Source organism: Lampetra fluviatilis, chromosome 13 (assembly GCF_964198595.1).
Source record: "Lampetra fluviatilis chromosome 13, kcLamFluv1.1, whole genome shotgun sequence".
Taxonomy (NCBI): domain Eukaryota; kingdom Metazoa; phylum Chordata; class Hyperoartia; order Petromyzontiformes; family Petromyzontidae; genus Lampetra; species Lampetra fluviatilis.
Window position 1 is genome coordinate 10731782 of NC_136287.1, and position 21899 is coordinate 10753680.

Genomic DNA, 21899 nt, shown 5'->3' on the forward strand with positions numbered 1-21899 from the left:
TTTAAATGGCTGTACGCTGTATAGACCTGAAAACTCAATTTCCCTTCACAAGAATATGGGTAAACCGTATGGGTTGAGAGGTATGCATTTTCATGATATCTCATAACGCGCTGTCACAGACAGACAAAGAGGACAGATTTACGCCTTTGGCCTTAGTTAAATTTGGCCAAGGAACTCAAGCAGCACACTTCTGAAAACGTTTTGATGCTAATTTGAGGCTTAAACTGGGATAGAATGCAACTGTTGTTAGCGCTTACCGAAGAGCACTCACGAGTAAGAGTCTAGCGAGGATTGGGAAGTTACTCGTGCATGGTTTCTGTATCCCCTTTGCACAAATGGACAACAGAATTCCATTGGAAAGAATGTCATTTTTGCAGCTTTTATTTTTACTCTAATTCCTTCAATCAACACGCGCCGACATCTGCGATGTCCGTATTGGATGTGCGGTCAAAGACAACGGCACGAGCGCTGAAACGCACACGAAGGGGCGTTGAAAGAAGCGCATTTCAGCTCAAGTAATCACGAAGCGATGCAGCACCTGATGATCGTGAACACTAATACTAATGCTTCATTGTATATAGCGGCATTCATGCTAATAGCATCCCGTAACTCTGTACACGAATTATATTGGAGGACCAAATCCCATGTACAGCCACTCCCCAAGTAAATGAAGACCCAACTACCAAGCGAAATCTGAACTGAATAAACAAAATTAAGCAATGGCACCAAAACAAAAAGCGCACACAATAAAAAACACAACAAATAAATTCGTCCATGAGGTCGCATCGCAGACCACAATCCCAACTTACCAACCAAGTCAGGATAACCTACGCAGGAGCAGCAGTGGTGGAGAACCAAAAAAGAGCTGTGACTTATTTACATCAATCTCGCCCAATGTCCAAAAAGCGATGACCTTTTATTCAGCGAATGCCTGGATGACGGATATCGCGCTCAACGCCGTGTCAAGGAGAGCAAGGGAACCTGAAGAAGACGCAACGCATCGCTACCGGAAAAGACCACAGCAAGACGGAACATTAACGGAGGGACGGCAGCTGACGCACACCATACTACGGACAAAGTGAGGCGCCATGGAAGAGGGGTCCGTGCCGAGAGGTGAGATGACAGCCCAAAGTACAGCCACTATGCAAAAGATAAACACGGAGGGGATTTTCCGCTCAGTTGTGGATTTGTGCTGGACGACGTGTGGCAAAGTACTTTTCCTAGCCCACAGAAAAATACGGCTCAAAGCACTGCCTCTTAATGTACAGGGTTAACAGAAGCATGTTCATCTTCTTGGTTCTTTCGGTAAAGTCACGTAGAAGGGAAATAATAAAATAATAAAAATAAAACATTATTAAATAATTTTCACGACGTTTCGGCCACAACGCAAGCAGCCGTCCTCAGGTGAAGAACAGGTCTGTCGAGTAGACAGACTGTCTATCGTCGTGAGAATTATTTATTATGTTTTATTTTTATTATTTTATTATTTCCATTCTACGTGACTTTACCGAAAGAACCAAGAAGAAGCTTCGGGTAGGTGAAGAAAGGACCCAGGAGTGGATCGGGTATCATTACGAACTGCTCATGCTGGCCGTGGCTATGAATTAAACTCAGCTCACCAAGTTCATAGCTAAAGCGAGCTAACCACTGCACCACTGCTCTCCCACGTGTTATTTTAGAATATATATTCAAATGTATACAATACAAACCAGATTTTCCCTCCGTATGGCAGTACAACTCAACTCATTATTGCAAGATTACAAGTTCAAATTCCGGAGAGGGACTGACTCAGACTATGATCCTTAATGGCTGGCTCAGTTAAATGAGTCGAACACTCGGGGAAGTGTTACGAATTTTATTGACGCCACAAAGTATTACCAACGTCATGAAAATCTCTCATCGTTTATTATCTGCGGAGCGAAATATGGCGGAAAATGTTTCCACCTTTCTACACAGCCCCACCCCTCCCCTATTTCATGGCTCAACGTCCCCATTGTCGATGATAAGGCACGTGTCAGCTGCCATTCCTAAGTTAATCACGTGTTGCTCTTTAGCCTTTTCCCATGACAGATGAAGGTCCGTTCTCATACGAGAGACTGGCATCCGCAACCACTGGCTCAGGAACACCCACGAATATTACTATCACTTCTCGTGTGAGCAAGCAGACACTAATTGCTCTATTGTGAATGACGAGATAAAACCATGTAAACTGTGAGATTATGCTTAAAGTAACACAATTAACTGCTCGTGGTGTTAACGGCACGAGCCTTTGACTTTGGAATTCTCCACAGCCGGACAAATTATTAGGCCGCTGGAGCCCTCCCACGCGTGTGTGTCCGCGCGTGTGTGCGTACGTGCATGTGCGCGTACGTGCGTGTGTGCGTACGTGCCTACGTGCGTGCATGCAAACCGTGCACCTTGGTGCCATCGATGCTGATGATGCGGTGGATGTTGCGCACGGCATCGTGGTAGAAGGAGACCCGGACCACCTGCTGGCTCACGGGCAGCCAGGAGCGCTGCGTCGTTGGGTCGATCTGGAACACCTGCGCCTCGGACGAGAATACGGGCTGCTCCCTGAAACAGAGCGCGCACACGACGGGCAAGCGTTGGTGCGCGGACAGTGCCAACGTGTCTCCTGGGCCCAGACGAGAGCTGTGACTACACTTATAAATCTTCTTGGTTCTTTCGGTAAAGTCACGTAGAATGGAAATAATAAAATAATAAAATAAAACATTATAAAATAATTCTCACAACGTTTCGGCCACACTGCTGGCAGCCGTCCTCTGGTGGAGAACAGGTCTGTCGAGAAGACAGAGTCATTCAGAAGACAGAGTCATTCAGACTGTCTCCTCGACAGACCTGTTCTCCACCTGATGATGGCTGCTTGCGTTGCGGCCGAAACGTCGTGAGAATTATTTTATTATGTTTATTTTATTATTTTATTATTTCCATTCTACGTGACTTTACCGAAAGAACCAAGAAGATGAATCCCTGCAGTCACGAAAGCTTTAAATCGAAATACACTTATAAATACAAATAAATGTTTCATTCATCGGCTTATTGTCTTTTTGGACTAATATCATCTGGCTGGATTTCTTTAAGCAGGCAATCAAACTCTGGACCAGTTTCGAACTTCTGGGTCTCGTGAGCAGAGTCAGGATTGTTAAATCTTTGCTGCTGGGTAACCAGATGTCACTGGCAACAGCACTCCAACTAAACGATGGCCACCTGCTCAACACAAAGAGCAATATTCAACACAAACTCATTATGCGTTATCGTGGAGCATTATGGGTAAAACACATGATGACAGAACTCTGTTCTCGGCCTCCACATAATAATAAAATAAATTGACAAAAATAGACAAAACATTGTTATATTTGATTTATCTGTAGATGCACAGAATGGGGTTCTCCTTATATATTTTTGACCCATAATGATTTTTTTTTAAATGTACTTGTGGATTCTCTCATCGGTGGCTCTGAGGTGGCAGGTAGCTCCGAAAATCAGATAACTTGACAGTAAAAAAATAAGTCATCATCATCATCATACAACCATAAATATGGGGTGTGATTGTGGGAAAATGTGGCTTCTATATGGAATCAATCAATCAAGGGTTTTTACACAGACAGCACATGAAATTTAAGGCAACATCGCAGCGTGGATAAAATGGTCAGTTCACCGGGGAACGCCGGACACCAAGCTGTCTGCCGTGTCGTGAGATTCTGCTGCGTGTCGTGTTCAAGTTGCAAGCTTCCTCCCCGTGAAGGCGATTCACAGGTGAGCAATACTACAGTACAGGCTTTCATGATTGTGCTGTATATCTCTCTGCATTTTATGAGCATTTTCTCACCCATTTAGAAAGGTTGATAAACGATTACAATCTGAATGAGACGCATAATTGGTCGATATGCTACTCCCACGTAAAAAAAAGCCTCTTCAGGATTACACTCATGATAACGTATGTCCAAAATCGTTGAGCTGTCCACTTCAACATTCCCAACTGCGGGAGCCAGTTTCTCCGTAGGACAACCATTATATACTTCCCACAAAGTGCCACGTATCATAAAACAACCCTGGAGGGACGATTGCCTGAGTTGACCCCTGACTGAGATTCTGTACCGGAGACCTTCCAATTGTGAGCCAAGCGCTTTCACCACTTAACGGCAGCCCAACCCAACCGGATATTCACAACCCAGCCAAATATTTACCGTAAAAAAAATGCAAGTGCCTCTGCTAATATTGCCAGTAAAGTGGCACTGCTTTCTATGCGTAACATTAAGTCAGTGGTCAGGGACTCTATATTTCTAATGCAGAGGTCAGTTGACCCATAATAAGACCACAACTGACGTCTCACAAAGTGGTGCAGTCCCAGAAGGTTGTGCTGATTTGACTGACCCAAGATGAGTGTTGATGGTGTTGAGGTGGCCTTGTCTGGGATTTGAACTTTGCAATTATGACGGAAAGCCTTGCTGCTCAACCAAATGTGCTACTGCATTTCTACGACGACGACGACACCTGCAGGCCTGTGGTGTAAGAAGCCTCTAGGAAAATCGGTGTTTCTCCAGTCTAAATAATGTTACTCAGATCCTGTTAGTGTTGATAAATTATGTTGAGCTATGTATGTAAACGTAGAAATGGGAACTCTCGTTGAGATGGCATACCTTCTCGTAGAGACCTAGTAATGCCAAACTCCCAGCGACTTAAATATATCAAACTTGATTTGGAGCTTGACTCAAATATATGTTACAACTGACGGTCGTGGTTAGGTTCAAGATTCAATCATTTTAGGTCCCATTTTCACCGTCACATTTGAGTTGTTTTAATTTTCTTTTCTGCAGTTCTGTTCAAGAATACAGCAATTTCCGTACCATTTACATACAACTGGCATAATTAAATGGACGGTCGATTCTCACACACCCGAATCTACGAACGCATCGTAAGCTTACGAATCGATATTAAATTGATTAATAAATGCACCGTGACCTTGCCCAACACCTACATTTCATGTAAAGCAAAAGTTATTTTGGCGATATTTCTTCGGCAGTGTTGCAGAAGCACAAATCATAAAAAAACTCAAAACATTCCGTCAATAACGCTGCGGCCTTCAAAGGAAAAATATATAAAAGGTGACATTTCGGGCAATTGAACCTTATGGCGGGACCCTGGGGTCCCATAAGCCCCCGGCTCTCGCATAAACTTTGTTGCGACGTCAATTTATGTCTGTTGAAGGCGAACGACACGGCAATCTATTCCTCTCGACGAGTTCTGCATGATGCACTAATCAAAGTTGTGTTCATGACTACGGCAATTTTGACAACGACGGGTGCTTGGTGAAGAACGAGAGGACTGATTTCTGGTGGGTCGCGGCGTTTATGTGTGCGGTGGGACGGAGTTGCCAAAAATAAATTAATTAATTGCGATTTTGACTTCTGTTTATTTGGGACCCGGGGTCCCGCCATAAAGTTAAAATGCCCTTCTACGTAAATAGAGCAGCCAGGGAGACAGTGGCAGCTAGTAATAATAGCAATCAAAGTTGGAGACTGCACTGTCCACCATGGGGCCTGCCGACAGTAGCATTTAAAATATATTTCCTGATGAATCGTTTAAAATTGGAATATGAATATTAACCTATAATCGGAAATTGTTTATCGTTTAACTCTTATTATTAGTAATAAAACATGTTTTAATACCCTATGAACGAATTTCTGTCAAAAATAAACCCACAAAATGTTGCTGGCAACGTAATGTAGATTGTCGAGAATGCTCAACTGGTGTGATGGTCGTGCACGTGTGCGACTCGTGAGACAATGTACGCTGTATCTGTTTACGCGAGGGGTCGGGAAAAACTTTAGAGAATTCGATACTAAATTAGGTCATACCGAACTAATGGGTTTGCTTATTCTAAAGCCCCCACCCCGTGTGTACTAATTATAGGATAATGGCGCTGACGTTAACAGATACTGTAAACACTGCATAATACGTTTGATCCTTCGCCTATTTTTAGGGTCCCATTTGCTAAATTTTGTTTTGCAAATGTTTACCCGGGCAATATGGCACGCGCCTGCAACGCAGCGTTTTTGTGGAGTTAAGGGTTGGTGGGTCACATAGCAACCATCGTGTGATGATAATCACAATACGACGACATTTATTTACCCAGCAAAGCCTAACTGCGTCTCTCAAGACTATTTCAGGAGGTTCCTGAGGCAATGGGATTCTTGCTCGAGCCCATGAGTGGGCAGCACGTGGCAAGAGACTGGACTAACTTTGCGAAAACTCGCACAGACGATGGGGTAACGCTCAATATTCCGCACACTTAGATACAAAATCAAATTGTTCTGCTGTCACCCCCTGGCCGCCCCCCCCTCATCCCAAGCCTACAACACCTGCTATTCCCGCTCACCAGGTTCAATACCCCGAGCTTATGAGATACGATGAGATCGGATATTTGGGTGTAGGTGACTTGTAAACCAGACAGCCATTGCCAATCTCTCTCCGTGTGTGTGTTGGAGGTTCTGAGTGGTGTCCCTCATATGCATTAGGTCCCTACGGGTAGTGCGATTCCCTCCAGCAGGTGAAAATATACAAATGCTGAGTCTCCATTCTAGATTTTACCGAGTTAATTGCATCCTCAGCGTTTAGCAGTGCGGCTATTTGGTTTGTTTTGAGCGCCATCATCTGTTTTGACCGCAACCGTTGTTGGCGGTTTGCTCTCCCCCCCCCCGCTCACCTCCAGGCTCCGTATCCACTTAGTCCTAGCCCCGCCCCCCTGCCCAGTCCCACGTCCCAGTCCCTAGCGCACATGCAACGCTCCCCCCTCCCCTTATTACCCCCCCCACCGCCCTATCTGACTCGTAAAAACCCGATAATTGGTTCTTTACCCTTCTATCTGGCAACAAAACTGACACCTTTTTACAAGGAGTCATGTTTGAATAGACCGCAATACCTGCAGTCATAATACAAACAAAAGAACATAACTCTGATAATGTGCACTGTCCTTGAAGTTGATTGGTCCACACCATGAGGTTCCCATAGTGTAGATGCTTGCCCCGAGCTCTCATACTCTGATGGTGCATTGTCGTTGAGTTGTGCGCCTTTTGGCGTCATCTGGTCCAACCCATGTGAGACTAGGCTCTAAGGAAAGCTGTCTCGGGTGTGGACCAATCAACTTCAAGGACAGTGCACATTATCAGAGTTATGTCTTTTGTTTGTATTATGACTGCAGGTATTGCGGTCTATTCAAACATGACTCCTTGTAAAAAAGGTGTCAGTTTTGTTGCCAGATAGAAGGGTAAAGAACCAATTATCATATTTTTACTGGCAAATGAGGTGCTCATATAAACCCCTTAACTCCGGCAGCTCTCCCACTTCAGTAAAAACAAATTCTTGCTGTAGTTGTCACACCTGATGATGATTGCTTGTGTTGCAATCGAAACGTCGTGATTTAATTTTTTTAATTTTATTATTGTATTATTTTTATTTTATTATTTTTATTCACCTACGTGACTTCACCGAAAGAACCAAAGAGTATGAATCCTAAGACTCTCCAAGAAACATGATTTGAGGCTTTTCTAGCTAAAGCAATGTAATGAAGCACTGTGTTAATAAATTACCAGGTACATAAAGGACACCACTCACACACAGAGACTGCACTGCATATAAGGGCACAGCACAGTGCTGTGGTAATGTACTGCAACATTCAAATGTACTAAAATACAAGCACGTGAGTGTAGAACTTCACACTCACTCAGGCGTATCTAGAATTGAAATCTGCCACGGACATCGTAACTCCGTCTCATTTGTTCTCACTCACACGAGAGTCATCTTGACCAAACAACCCTCGTGTGACGTTAATTCTCATTTATCATTCGTGTTTTCTGCGCACTGCAGCTGAACTCACGACCTGATCAAAAACAATGTTGAGGAGCTCAAATCTTCTTCCCTTCCCGGAGCCCAGGAGCACGGGGCTCGGAATTCAGTCCGCGGAATTTCTGTGCCCCCCACTCCCCCTCCCCTACAACGCCCTTCACCGGGTTCTTGTCAAATTAAATAAAAAAAACTATTTTTTAAAAAGTTGGAATCGCGATTTGATCGCTTGGTTATCGGTTAAACGGCGGATTGTGTATTTTTTTTTGCCGAGCAAAAAACGCAGCATGGGAAAAACAAGTTTCTGATTAATGGCCGTGCGGGGTGGGCAAATGTGACCAGATGATATGAAATGTCGCACTGTCTTGCGGCGATAACTTTGTGCTCGTTACGTGCGTAGAAGCGTGTCACCCTGACAGGCAGCGATGTGACAAATCTGCAAACGGCCCTCTCGCGCACTTCCTCTTCAAGAGACAGCATTTCAACAATGTGTCAAATAAGCCATCTGTGAGTCGCATCTATCTTTCCTTCAACAAGCTCCGATTAAGATACAGTGCAATACCATTTGTATTCATATAGCGTCTTAATATAGCCACATCTCAAGATGCTGGACAGAACATTGGGACAGGGGAATTCTGGGGAAAGAAAGTCCGCTTCTGTATTCATTTTACATCGAGAGAGGCAGTCGGTCACAGTCAGGGGAAGTAAGAAGACCTTCAGCCCGTGTTTGAACATTGGCAGGAAGTCATCAGCATAGATGTCTGTGTGAAGGGAGTTCCAGATTATTATCACGGCAAAGGAAAAAGAGCAACTTCCCACTGACTCAAGGATGACCGGAGTCTTTGACAGAAAGCTCTGGTTTCTGGTGCAAAGAATGAGTGGCGGGGGTAGAGTGAGATAAGAGGGGACAAAGCAGGCAGCGGAGGTGAGTCAATGGAGGACCTTGGGGATATGAAGCACGATTTCGATATTTTATCCATGACTGGATTGGGAGCCGGCATAGGGACTGGGAGTCTTGGGGTAATGCGGTCTCGTTTTACAGGTGGCAGGGAGAAATGCGTCGACCGAGTCGAGAGACGGCACTCACTGTGAAGGAACGTGGCTGGACCCTGCGAGTGTGCAGCTGCAGGGTTTATGGAGAGGAACAAACAAAGTGAAGCGGTAGCGATGCTATCAAGGCAGCGAATTGGGAGCATTAAGAGACACATGCTACACCGGCATGAACGCAGAGAAGCACTTGTCCAGCGGTGGAATGGGAATGGCAAGTCATGGAACCATGTTACGTAATAAATTAACCCGTAAAAACAAAGTTTTTCACTCTAAATCCTTTATATGCGTGGCGGCCAGAGTCCTCTCGTCCTATGGCTTGAGATGGCTGCCACCTATTGGTCAGATGATTGTCTGCCAGCATTAAGCAATTGGTAATTAAATATTTATTTATTTTTCCCTAAACAGTGTAAAATTTTGGGAAAATTTTTTCACGAAAATTAATTGTCACGCACAACGAGTCTGTGTGGAAAATGTCAGCTCGATTGGATCACGGGAAGTGGGTTAAAAACGACCGAAAGGTTTGCACAGTCGTAAGCAAGCAAGCACGCAAGCACGCAAGCAAGCGAACTTAATATAAAGGATTTAAAAAGAACTCGGTCCTTTGTCAATCTACTGCTGGATGAAGGCCTCCCCATGCTGTGTCAGTCACACGCGTTGTCTTACAGTGAAATTTCGTCAACACGCTCATTCATGATTAGCACGGTTGGCTCCGTACGAAGCTCATACACACACACATACATTCCTCAACATTCACAACTGTGAACATAACCCCAGCCTTTTTTTTTAAAGCTGCCAATAATGTTACAGCCCTGCTAGCCAGACGACAGCCACAGCATTCTGCGGCGTGCGCCTGACACCTGCACCCATTCATCATCGCGAGTGCGTCGTTGTTGCTTTACGTCGCATCGCCGGTGCGATCCTTTTAAACAGGCAGCGCTGTTACGATCCCATCCCAGGCTGCCGGTTAGGCGTTGCCTGTGTAATCCATCCGTACTTTAAAGGTGGGGGGTGGGGGAGGTTGGTGGATCGTGCGAAGATCATGTGCAATCTGGCTGGGCTGTCAAGTAGTGGGGCAGGCTAACGGCGGTGCAGGAAGCAGGTATCCTGAGCTGTCTGGACAGCTTCCATTGGGATTTTTTCCCCCTATTGTGCGCATATGGGATATTTTTTTTCATCTCTCCAGACACTCTGGTTTCCTCCTATAAGCAGAAACTTTCTTTGAAAGCAGGATTTGCCAAACACACCAAGCACAGGACCTTGCTCTTAACAGAATGAATGTAGAGCGACTGTGAGCCGTCCTCGGTTAAATAAATAACCACTGGTATATCATTTTAACAAATTTAGATTGACCCCTTAAACCTACCCACAAATGCGGGTGATGAGCGCATTACGCTGCCACGCACACAAGCCAGGATATGACTAATGAGCGTTTTTCCTGCTTATAATTAGGGTAAACAAAATGCACTCACAACGTGCAAACATTGACTGATAAGACTCCTGAAAATACGCAAGCATCATTTTTTTTTTAAATCTTCCAACGTGATTATTTAACGTACCACACGCCCACGATCCTTCATACGCATTCCACGCAAATCAGACGACGTACCGCGTTCAACAATTCACGAGATGTCCCACGAACGCAACGGCACGACAGCGCTCGACGCTCGAACGCACGACGCTCGCAAGAAAAACATCACGAGCACCATGACCGTTGTTGCCCCGCAAAGACGCACCGCTGCGCATTCGACTCGCGCAAACCGAATAGCGCAGCGTTGCATTCGCCTCGACGTGAATATCCCACCCCGCGTAACGAACGTCCCTGATTACATGCACAACCCACCGCACATCGACTGGAACGCTCGTCCCCAGCCTGTCGTAGCCGTCAACATTCGCGCCGCACGCACCACGCGGAACCGACAGTCGAAACGAGCAAAATGGTCAATATTACCTCGCCGTACCTTGCGAATACATTGCTAGCAGAGAGCCGACGGGCGAGTGCACACGCTGCCTGTGGGGCTACGACGCAGCCCCTTTGTCGAAACAGCCGCTGCGACCTAACGGGACGCGTCCACACCCCCCCAAAAAAAAAAACACCGAATCAATGGCATGGGATGGTGAAGAAGTAAAAAATAATATCGACTCACCATAACATGATGCATCCGTTCATAGCCAACTAAATAGCACTCACTCCTCAACTCTGGCAATTCTGGCACGGCCAATAAGAGAGTGCCGTCAAGCGGCATATATTCCCGGAGGAAGTCTCGAGCCGGCCAAGCCCAGATGACATCTCCACTTGTCCCCAATGGCGGCTAAATTTAGGCGGTGACTGTCGATGTGGCCATGCGCCGTCTGTGCGCGCCACGCCACCACGCATAGCTGCTGCATGACAGCGCACTCGCCACCACCACCACCCCCCCCCCCCGGATCGCGGTGGATCACTGTACGTGAACGCGCCGTGCGCTCTCTGGCCTCTCCGTCTTTTATTTTATTTTGCTTTTTATTGCCACCGGAACGAGCGCGTGCCCAGCGTCGCAGCGAGGGTTGCAAATGTTAGCATCGAAGGGAACGTTTCTCGCTCTCGAGATGTTTAGCGAGCGGGGCTCTGGCGCAACATCAATGCAATGCTGACAAAAGCGCCTTAATGCAGCTGCTGCTCCTCCGAGAATAAAAGCGACATTGACAGCGAGAGGTCATCCACGCACGCGGCGTCCCTCTGCTGGGCGCGTGCGACGCGTGCCTCCATGGGTGACGGTGCTCGTGTGCCTGGTGCACTACGGAGAAATGTAATAATGGTGGGTCCCTGCCATGCGAATGAGGAATTTCCACCAATCGCTTTAGAACTGCCAGTCGGGATGAGCAGCGGCCGGCCAATGCTCATTTGAGCATGGGGGAGACTTTGGCTTTTTTTTTTTGGCGGATATTTCAAAATAATTTCGAAAAGAAAGTATCAGCAACAAACGTTCTGCACTATCATTTTGTCCTCGGTAGATGACCCAAAGGTGAGAGAGAGGGCAAGAATCTCTCACGCTGAGAACAATGCCCACTTGCGACAGAATGTTCCACTGTAAAATGAACTGACCACCTGTTAAACCCAAAAATCGTTGATTATGAACAATATTGGTCGCGAAAGCCTACGTGTTAAACTCACCTGTCAAACCTTAGAATCTGTTATATAAAAAAACATCGTCATGCCCAGTGATAGAGCTTGACTCCAGCAATAACAGATGTGACATGCTGATCTCCAATTGATTTTATGAATCCCAAACACCAGCTGTAGCCAATGGAGACCGATGAAGAGTGGCCCTTTGCCATCACAAGCACAATGCCCCGACGGTCATGCACTCCTGGCGTTATGAAATTTTGGAAAAACAATTCACCACAATGTGGGGGATGCACTCTGGACTTGCAATGCAGCGGTCGCTTCTTTGACCTCTAGGTGTGGCAGTTGAAACGCTGGGCATGTTCCTCAAGTCCCAACCACCTTTGTCCACCCAGCAGTATAAATGGCTACAAGACAATCCGTCAATTGGCAGATAGCATGCGGTGGGGTAAAGTGAGGTTGGCTCCCACCTCTTCTTCGACGTCTGGCCAGGGAGGAAGAGTAGGCCAATTACCCTCTAGAACTCCCCCTCAAAGGGAGGTCCTTCCTGCACCAGTGGCATGAGCAACGACACCTTTTACTCAAAATGCCGGCAAACCAATTCAGTCGAGAAACTGCCGCTGACGCCCGGGTGTAAACACGATGAACGTGTTGCTACGTAAACAACGATGAACGTGTTGCTACGTAAACACGATGAACGTGTTGCTACGTAAACACGATGAACGTGTTGCTACGTAAACAACGATGAACGTGTTGCTACGTCAATAGAAACAAAAGAACACCTCGTGGATCAATATTGCCCCATCTTCTTGGTTCTTTCGGTAAAGTCACGTAGAAGGGAAGTAATAAAATAATAAAAATAAAACATAATAAAGAATTATTTGATTTTATTATGTTTTATTTTTATTATTGTATTACTTCCCTTCTACGTGACTTTACCGAAAGAACCAAGAAGATGAATCCCTGCAGTCACGAAAGCTTTAAATCGAAATATTGCCCCAGTCTAAACGGTGTATGGAACTCTAAAGTACCGCAATTGCATTCTGTATTATCATTCGGCTTTGTGTGGATGGAGCGGTAGCACATTGGCTAGGGCACTGCGCTATGAACCCCGCGACCCAAATTTGATTCTCAGCCGTGGACCAACATCGGTGATGAACGAGATGTGAACCGGTACTGGGCCGCCCCCCGCAACTCCACCAAACCCGCACCGCCCAAAACACGGTGATGTATGGTTCAACAACCCCCGTGACTGAAAGGTGTGGGCAGGCCTTCATCCAGCAGCAGATGGACAAAGGATTGCACACGTCAGTGTTGTAACTAGGTCAATGATGCTTATCTGTAGTCCTCAGGGGCACAACATGGCACAGCTTTCCATGTCAGCCACCGCATGTTGTTCATGTGCAAATTAGATTACGGTATTATTATGCAAGCCACACGCGCTCTCTAAATTGGGCGACAGTGGCCGGGCAGAATTCACGACATGGCCAGGAAGGTTTGCTCCGTTCACCACTCGTTATGGGATGCCCAAGCCACGATGCGCCCACATCCTCAACATCCACAGACTTTTACGACATCGCGGGGGTTGACATCGACGTCTCCCGTACCTGCCCGATGGGTCACCCTTGGTTTGGCAGAGTTCCGACGGCGGCCGTAGTTCAGCAGCTGCAGCGGGTGGGGGGATGCATTAATTTATGTTGTGCCACACCCGACACCGCCACTCTGAGAAATCCAGTTTGGCCCGAGAGGCAGGTAAGCCTCAGGTTTAATTTATTCCACTGTACCCCACTTTTAAGCGTGCTCGGTTGTCTGTCTGTATGCGTGTATGTTGAATCTCTTTCGCACCGTACGTAACCAACCATATGAGGTGCAGGCGGGGAGACAACAAACTAAACACACAATAAGCAGTTCTAAAGAAAAGGTTTTCAACCTATATCCAAAGGTGCATAGCACCAGTGGCTTCCTAATATCGGAAGGAAGTATCTAAGAGGCAAGAGCACACGACTCACAATTTGACCGTTACAAATTCAAATCCTGGTCAAGGATCAAGTCAATCCACCAACATTGCAGTGCTCTGTTCGTGGAGATGGTAGATCGAGATCACATTGTGATCATGAAAGAGGTAGCGAGATATGTGTAAGAAGCAGCATAGCAAGTAGTTTTCTTTTTACCTATTTGCATGCGTGTTTTTTTTTTACAGGCACGCCAGTTTCCTCCCATCCACAAAAAAATACTTCCCAAGGAACCGGCCAAACATCCCAAGCCGGACATGCATTGAAGAAGTTAGCCATCTGACTCCATGAGGCTTTACTGCGAAAATAAAGCATTACTATAATTACTCTTGCTTTAAGCGTCAAGAATATCCACACTCGAGTCGGGCAGAGCGGCCAGCTTGCCTTGGCTACGTAAACACCGGCTTGGATCCCACGAACATCACGCATGCTTTGGCCTCGTGATGTACCGTTTCTGCATTGCACTCGAGCAGTTTGAGAGAGCCTCTGCTGCTCCGAGCCATCGTTACGTTGCTACACCATCCTGGATACAAATGGTGAACATAAACAACCCAGCTCCGCTGGCGAGCATTTATATAACCGTCGGTGCGTTTAACGGACAAACTTGACCCCTGTTAAAATAGCTCTTTACATTTTCTGCATTCATCTCACTGACTGGGCCTTTTTTTTACTTGAGCATTTTTGGATGCCTTTCAACATTTTAAAACAATGGAAAATAAAACATGAAAAAAATAAAATCTGGCAGATATTTTTTTGGTTCTAATTGGTTTGTTTATTTGAAACAGCTGATCTATTTTAAAACTGCCCATATGGCATATTCAGCGATGAGCATCAAAGAGGCACGGTTTCAATTATGCTGCACAGGCCAGCCTAGTCTAATTACAATATTGAAGCTTGCAACTAAATATGAAATATGGATGTGCTCTGTTGTGACAGAGCACACAAATCACAATCAGAAGGTTAGGAGTTCAAAATCCCAGTCGGGCATCAACTTGGCCCATCAAATTAAGAACCACTCTCTGGGAAGTCAACAAGGGATGTCTCAGGGAGAGACTGACCTCTGCCACGGGAATATGGAATTCCCACCACTTCTCAAATGCCCCGAATGGATATGTATGTATGTTATGTATGTTACGTATGTTTAACTTATTTTGCACCGTATGTGGCCAACTGTGCTAATCGGGGGTTCAGGGGGAAGGGCAACAATTTCATCACAAAAAATCAGTTCAATGCTGTCGAATTGAACTATTGAGACTAAATGTGGAATAGACTTTAATTTTGTATATTTCATTCGGTGTTTCTTTCCCATTATATCCCCAATTATGTCACCGCGTGAGATGAGATAGTGCAATGCCACGAGGTGAAAAATCCCATCATGAATCTCGCAGCAGAGCGGTATGCTGGGTGTGTCAGAGAAGGGCTGTGGACGAACCTTCACACAGCAGGGGTCACACCTTTACACAAAACTCTGATATTATATTTCCACATGATGGTCAGATTAATGTTTTAAAACTCAGAAGCAGAATTTCGCCAAAAAGCAAACACACGTATTTAATATGTATTTTTTTTATACAGTGATCAGTGACTGGGCTGAGACCATGAACTCATTTCATTATTCCCTCGTTATTCACGAAATGTCTCTCCGCAAGTTTGGCGATCCGCAAATTGCATCTGGAACTCTACACGACACGCGTCGAGAGAGAGAGAAAGAAAGTGATGAGATAAAGTGATGACAGAGAATGTGATGGGAGAGAGCGACAAGAGAGAATGTGATGGGAGAGAGTGATGAGAGAGAATGTGATGGGAGAGAGTGATGAGAGAGAATGTGATGAGAGAGAGTGATGAGAGAGAATGTGATGGGAGAGAGCGATGAGAGAGAATGTGATGGGAGAGAGTGATGAGAGAGAATGTGATGAGAGAGAGTGATGAGAGAGAATGTGATGGGAGAGAGTGAAGAGAAAGAATGTGATGGGAGAGAGTGATGAGAGAGAATGTGATGGGAGAGAGCGATGAGAGAGAGTGATGAGAGAGAATGTGATGGGAGAGAGAGTGATGAGAGAGAATGTGATGGGAGAGAATGATGAGGTAAGGGAGATGAGAGAGATAGATAGAAACTTCTCGCAACTTTAGAAGCATCTGCAGAAGTTGTGAGTGCCATATTCGCGGGCCAATATCATCACCCGCGAAATTTGTAATTCACGAGCATCTCCGGAATGTATCCCTTGTGAATAACGAGGGAGCACTGGACACTCAAGAACCCAGCTTGATCACGGGAGGCTGAACACCCCTCAGACTTGAACTGACACTTTCAAAGTCACCAAGCCACCTCGTACGAATCGAATTTTAACTTCCACTGGGGTTGCTGCACCTGAAGTTCGGGCCAATTGAAGGCCTGCACTGCCCTGACGAAGCTGGGCAATCCAGGCCTTAGCCACGCCCGTCACACCGTTGCATTGTCAGCTCTGGCCAAACAAACCGGTTTGAAACCTAACCCTCCAGCGCAGGTTTAAACAGCACAAGCGTGGCTTTTAAATACATCCTTAAACGCGGCCCCTTCGAAAGGGAACGCGAAGTCAGCTCTCACACCCATGCACAGGTATTAAATGTGTCGTAAAGCTCCTGCGAGCATGCGCCGTCGCCCGATTTAACAGCTGCAAAAAAATTACTCGTCTAAGAAATGGGGAATTTCCAATACTGGATCGGGGCTTTAAATCGGAAACAAACATCACCCCATGTCAGTTTGAGTGGGGAAACCACTTTTAGTTTGGACCTGCAAAAGGGCATTTAAGCTAGGACGCCCCACTGGGGAACCCATAGATCTCACACCTACCGGGTAAATTCACCGAGTGCACGCGAATGTAAGCAACACTGTAAGCCTGTGCACGTGTTAATGAATGCCTTTTTATTTAAAATCGGACGTTCCCAATCTGAATGTAAAAAATAAAGTGTTTATCTTACCGAGAGAAAAGCTTCACAACATGTTTACGTCTAGCATCAGGCCACTTTCTGACAATACATTCCGTTTGATTGCAAATCTCCCTTGACGTGCACTTTCAAGAAAAACACATTCAGCTCGCAACATCTGGGCACTCGGCAGAGGCTGCGCGATGCATTTGGCGGAGCCTAAACAGTGACCGGAACACGCCAATGCTGGGAAGCCATCGCCTAGAAAAAAAACACATTTCCCGAAAATCTAAATTAATTCTTCGAAGGACAATGAATAAATAAAACGAGCACATCTGCCGCATCGATTTGACCGTGAGGTAATAAACCCCCCCGCTCCCCACCAACCAAATTAATAAATCGGTACCTGACGGATTACCCAACACTGGCGCTCGGCCGCACGGTGTGACCTTTAAACACAGGTCAGCCACGGTGTCCTCAACGCGCAGTCCTCGTGGGAAACTTCGGTCCGAGTTTCCCATGTCCGCGAATCATCGGACGTGCGCCACGTGTGATGACTTAATATTAACGAGAAGACGCGTCTGAATGGAGGAGTGGTAAACATTGGAGAGATGAGCGATGGTGCAGTGCGAGGAATGTGAGTTTAAGGAGCTCCTCCACAGCATTGCCAAGGCAGGGCCGTTGTTTTTCATTGAGGGCTTTCAATTCAACACAACTAATTTCCACGTCATTATCGGCATTTAAAGTTTAATATGGTACCTTTGCCCTCGTGGGGCCTCAAAGTGCCTTAACATAGGTTATATAACTTTTTTGTTTTTCATAACTAGCGCACAAATCCTTGCAATAAAACGCGTGGGCGAACGTAAAGCCCTTGCATTTTTTCCCAAATCCCAGCAAAGTTGGAACGACACCCATTTCAACCAGTAGGGAGTTGCAGAGTCTTAGGCCTTCCTCTGGAATGGCATGGGCCCCAGCCCCTTTGAATCGATGTCTTGGGACCAACATAAGTACCAATACGGAGAATATCAGAGTCTTTATCGGAACATAGTGTACAGTCGATGTACCAGGGCAATGTTTATGGCTTTACGAAGTATACACAGGGAGGGGGCGGGGGTCGGAGGAGTGGTGTCACAGTGGTTAGCTCACTGCACCGTATGTGAAACCGACCACCTGTGATCGGCTACCAACCATCGTTAACATTAGCGATGTCGGAACCGGTTCTGGTCCCCACACCCACCTCATTCACCAAACCGTACGGACCAGCGTGATGAAGTATGGTCCGACAACCCCCGCGGCTGACACTGTTTTGGAAAGGTCGTCATCCAGTAGCGGATTGACCAAGGTGCTGGAAAACGATTTAAGTGTCCAGAATGTGAGCGTGCATAAGAGCCCACATGTGATTTCGGTCGGCCAACGGCAACCAACGCAGCTCAAGGGGAACCGGCGCGATTCACCCTCAAGAGATCGACACTCCAAGAACAAGAGACACGGATAGTTCTGCAAGAGCGCCGCGTGTTTTCAAAAGGCGAATTGGATAGAACGCGACGGATGTGTTCGGAAACACATTTTTTTCATAACGCGATTGAGTGAACGGAGCTATGTCTATAATATAGTTGTTTTTGGGGTTAGATCGCGTAAATGTATAAATGTTTCGTTAAACCCGCCACCACCCGACACAGCCAATTAGTAAGGGTTGTCACGTAAACAAAACGTGGCCAATTCGTTACTAGTGCAGCAACACCGCTGTGTCGGAGAGCAAATCCAAGCAGCGGTTGTTACGGCTGCATTGGCGCAGCATCGCACAATGCGCTGGGATGCTGCTGGATGCTTCTAGATGCTACCCACGCACCTCAGTAGTCTTCGTTCAGCCTGCGTGCACATCTCACGCGTTATCGTGACCTGTACTTTACCCTATCTTATATATTACTTATTATAACGCGTTTTTTCCATAACGCGGTGTTCATCAAGAACAGCCTGTAATGGCAGTCCTAGGTGGAGTGAGTTAGGGCTGAGGCTAAGTCTCCAGGGGAATACATTCCCACCACTCGCATGAAACCCAGCAGCCAAATGTCTTTGACCGGTGTCAAGTATGAATATTCAAGTCAGACGGTGTCCATGTTCGAACAATCATTGTTTTTATTGAATCAATGTTATGACGGTGCTCATCTCTTTTGGCAGTCCTGAGCTAAAGTCCCCACCCCCGAACCCGGTTGTTCCATGCTCCTTACGGTCGTGAGACACCAAAATCCATCTCCTACAACAACGCTTATTTAATATTCCCCGGGGAAACAGATCATTGTTTTAGATAAAGTGGAAAATGGTCCTGATGTAACATAATTTCTCCTAGCCAATATGAAAACAGGAAGAGCTCCTGGACGAGATAAACTTCATTGTGGACATCAACAAAGGGGGACCAGCTTTTGGATCAAAATGAGCAGACCTCAATCGTGAAATGACTCCTCAATCACCCTTCCAGGTATAAAGGGAGAATAATATTTCAAGAAACTGATGTTTAGTTTTTAAACAATCCCGGAGAGGTGATGGGCTCAGTCAATTCCTTGACTGCAATTGGAACTCGCGACCCTCTTGTTTGTGAAGTGAGCGCACTGGCAATGCCCGCTGCACTGACTAAAAGTACAAGGAAAATGCCTTATTTCCATCACCGTCTGCTGCTGTTGCTAAGAACAACAATAATACTACTACTCCCTACACAAGTAAACACTGTAGCGTCACAGCGGTTCACGACGCACGTGTTGCTTAATCATCAATCACATTCAAATTCAATACAACAGGATTTCACCCCCCCCACCCCCCAGTTTCCCCGCTGCCTTATCAACCTCCAGCATCTCATTAAGCTCGCAGCCCCGATAAACCTGGGTGACGCCAGGTGCTGTGACGCGTTCCGTGATTAGTTTTAACTGCGACGACGAATTGCCCTCTCACGCTGCACGACGTCGACAAATTGCTATCACTAGGGCGGTGACACGGCCCAGGGGTGGCCGCTTGTGGCAGAAATTCGCGGTTCGAATTCCGGCGGCCGCGCTGATTAATGCTGCGGTGTTGGGTGTATCGACCGTGCCCCCCGACTAACGCTGCTGAACACGGCGGACGTTGAAGAGTCGGTGGCCATTGTGTGTGCCACCTCCGCCACCGCCGTGGTGCGATTTCATTCCACGTTTGAAAAAAAAAAACGAAAAACAAGTTACCCGCAAATGTTCTTCACTGGGATCAACCGAGCAATCATCGCACGCCTCCCACCCACCCACCCACACGTGGCAGGACTGACTCGGCGAGGCGTCCTCAGTGTAGGCAAGCGCAACGCGGCCACGACAACGCGCGGCAGCCCAGGTGCCAGGCAGCGGTGTCCCGACTCACCCCATGACGGAGGACGACGGCAGCCGGCGGGTGGCGCCTGTCCCGCCTCCGCCGAGAGCTGCGGCCACGTGCAACTGCGTCGCGTGTCCACACGCAGGCACGACGGGGAGGTTGGAGGTGGTGGGGTGAGGAGGGGGGGGGGCCCTTCTCGGTCCCCTTACATTGAATCCGATCCGCCGCGGAGAATCGGCGGCGCTTGAGAGCCCCCGGCGTTTGAGTCGGGGTGGGGGGCGCTGGAGCGGGGGATGCGTTACGAGAGAATTCGCCGCACCCCCCCCCCCCCAGAGCAGCAGTGGCAGCGGCGGCCTCGGGCGCAAGGGCACACGCGAGATGGGAGGAAGAGGCAGGTGCGAGGCAGAGGGAAGAGTCAGAATAAAGAGGCAGGCGCCATCGCAGGCCGGACTGTTGGCGACACAATTTTTTGTTTGTTTGTAAGAAGAAGAAAAAAATAATAATCAACGAGCAGAAAAAAAAGCGAGAGAGAGAGATGAATGAATTTCCACCGAAAATGTGGAGAGCGACTTCAGAGGACGCAGTCTGCACGCTTCGGCACTCACCTGTGTGAGGAGCTCCGAGCAAAGCTTACCTACCTACCCATCCCAGCTCACCTGACAGCCCTCCCCTTCCCCACTACCTCGTGCGGCAGGAAACGGGCGTGGCACAGAGAGTCGGGTGAAGGGAGGCCATGCGCACAGATGACCACTTCGCTGACTTAGCTAACCCTTCGTCACTGGTGTAGCGCTTTCCAGTAGGTCGTGAGCAAACCCCTAAATAAACGAGACGCACAGAGGCGCGTTACGCGCGTCACGTTTATAAACCCAAGCAAATGAGGAATGGCACTGGAGCTGTATTTATATTTTTAAATAAAAGATTGTAATCTGAATGCGAATTACTTTTAATTATGCACGGATGTTTGAGTTGTGACCAGCGACAAATATGTTTTTACAATAATATTTACACAGTGACCACACAGACACACACACACGCGCACAGATAGAGATTATTATTTAGTCGTGCGAGACTGTTTGGAGCAAATGCCGGCATGCCACACGAATGCGTCGTGTGGCGAGCACCACGTTCATCATTGTCCACCTTTGTCTCCCCACTACTCCGTTCACACACTGCGGCGGTCACAGTAGGCTTTTTAAGGCTGACTCCGAACACACCCAGTAGGAATTTATAGATAAATAAAAGCCACTTTTCAGTTACTCATCGCATTGCCACGCGACAACTTTAACGTTTCGCACAACAGGTTTTACCAGAAACAGCTGAACGGAGGAACTTTCCCATGTCATAAAACCAGCACCGGTCAGCTGTTCCTTCAATTTCCAGGGGCATTGTAAGATGCCAGGGTGAATGAAACTTGGGGAACATGGGGGCCGCCCATAAATGACGTCACGCGATTTTGGACGATTTTTGACCCCCACCCCCTCGTCACACGGCGTCACAAAAAGCCAGACCCCCCCCCACCCCCTCAAAAATGACGTCACAAAGCTCTGCCCCCCCCCCCAAAAAAAACATGCTTCAAATCGCTTTAAGCTATTGCCATTGTAGTGCGTATTTAATGTGCCGCTGCACTCTGATGTTGTAGGAGA

The 21899-nt window shown here is 47.0% G+C and overlaps 1 protein-coding gene across 2 annotated transcripts in view; it reads right to left on the reverse strand.

Moving 5' to 3' along the window:
• Positions 1–11582, reverse strand: part of LOC144935535 (homer protein homolog 1-like) — a 30795-nt gene extending 19213 nt beyond the window's left edge. Inside the window, exons 1-2 of one of the 2 annotated variants that reach the window (XM_078862289.1) lie at positions 11058–11582; positions 2418–2574 (exon numbers count right to left, since the gene is read on the reverse strand). In XM_078862289.1, the coding sequence (XP_078718415.1) occupies positions 2418–2574; positions 11058–11080 (180 nt within the window). In that variant the 5' untranslated portion in view covers positions 11081–11582. Of the gene's footprint in view, positions 1–2417; positions 2575–10861; positions 10910–11057 lie in introns of those variants that run through there. The other variant, XM_078862290.1, reaches the window with a different exon arrangement.
• Positions 11583–21899: the final 10317 nt, after the last annotated feature.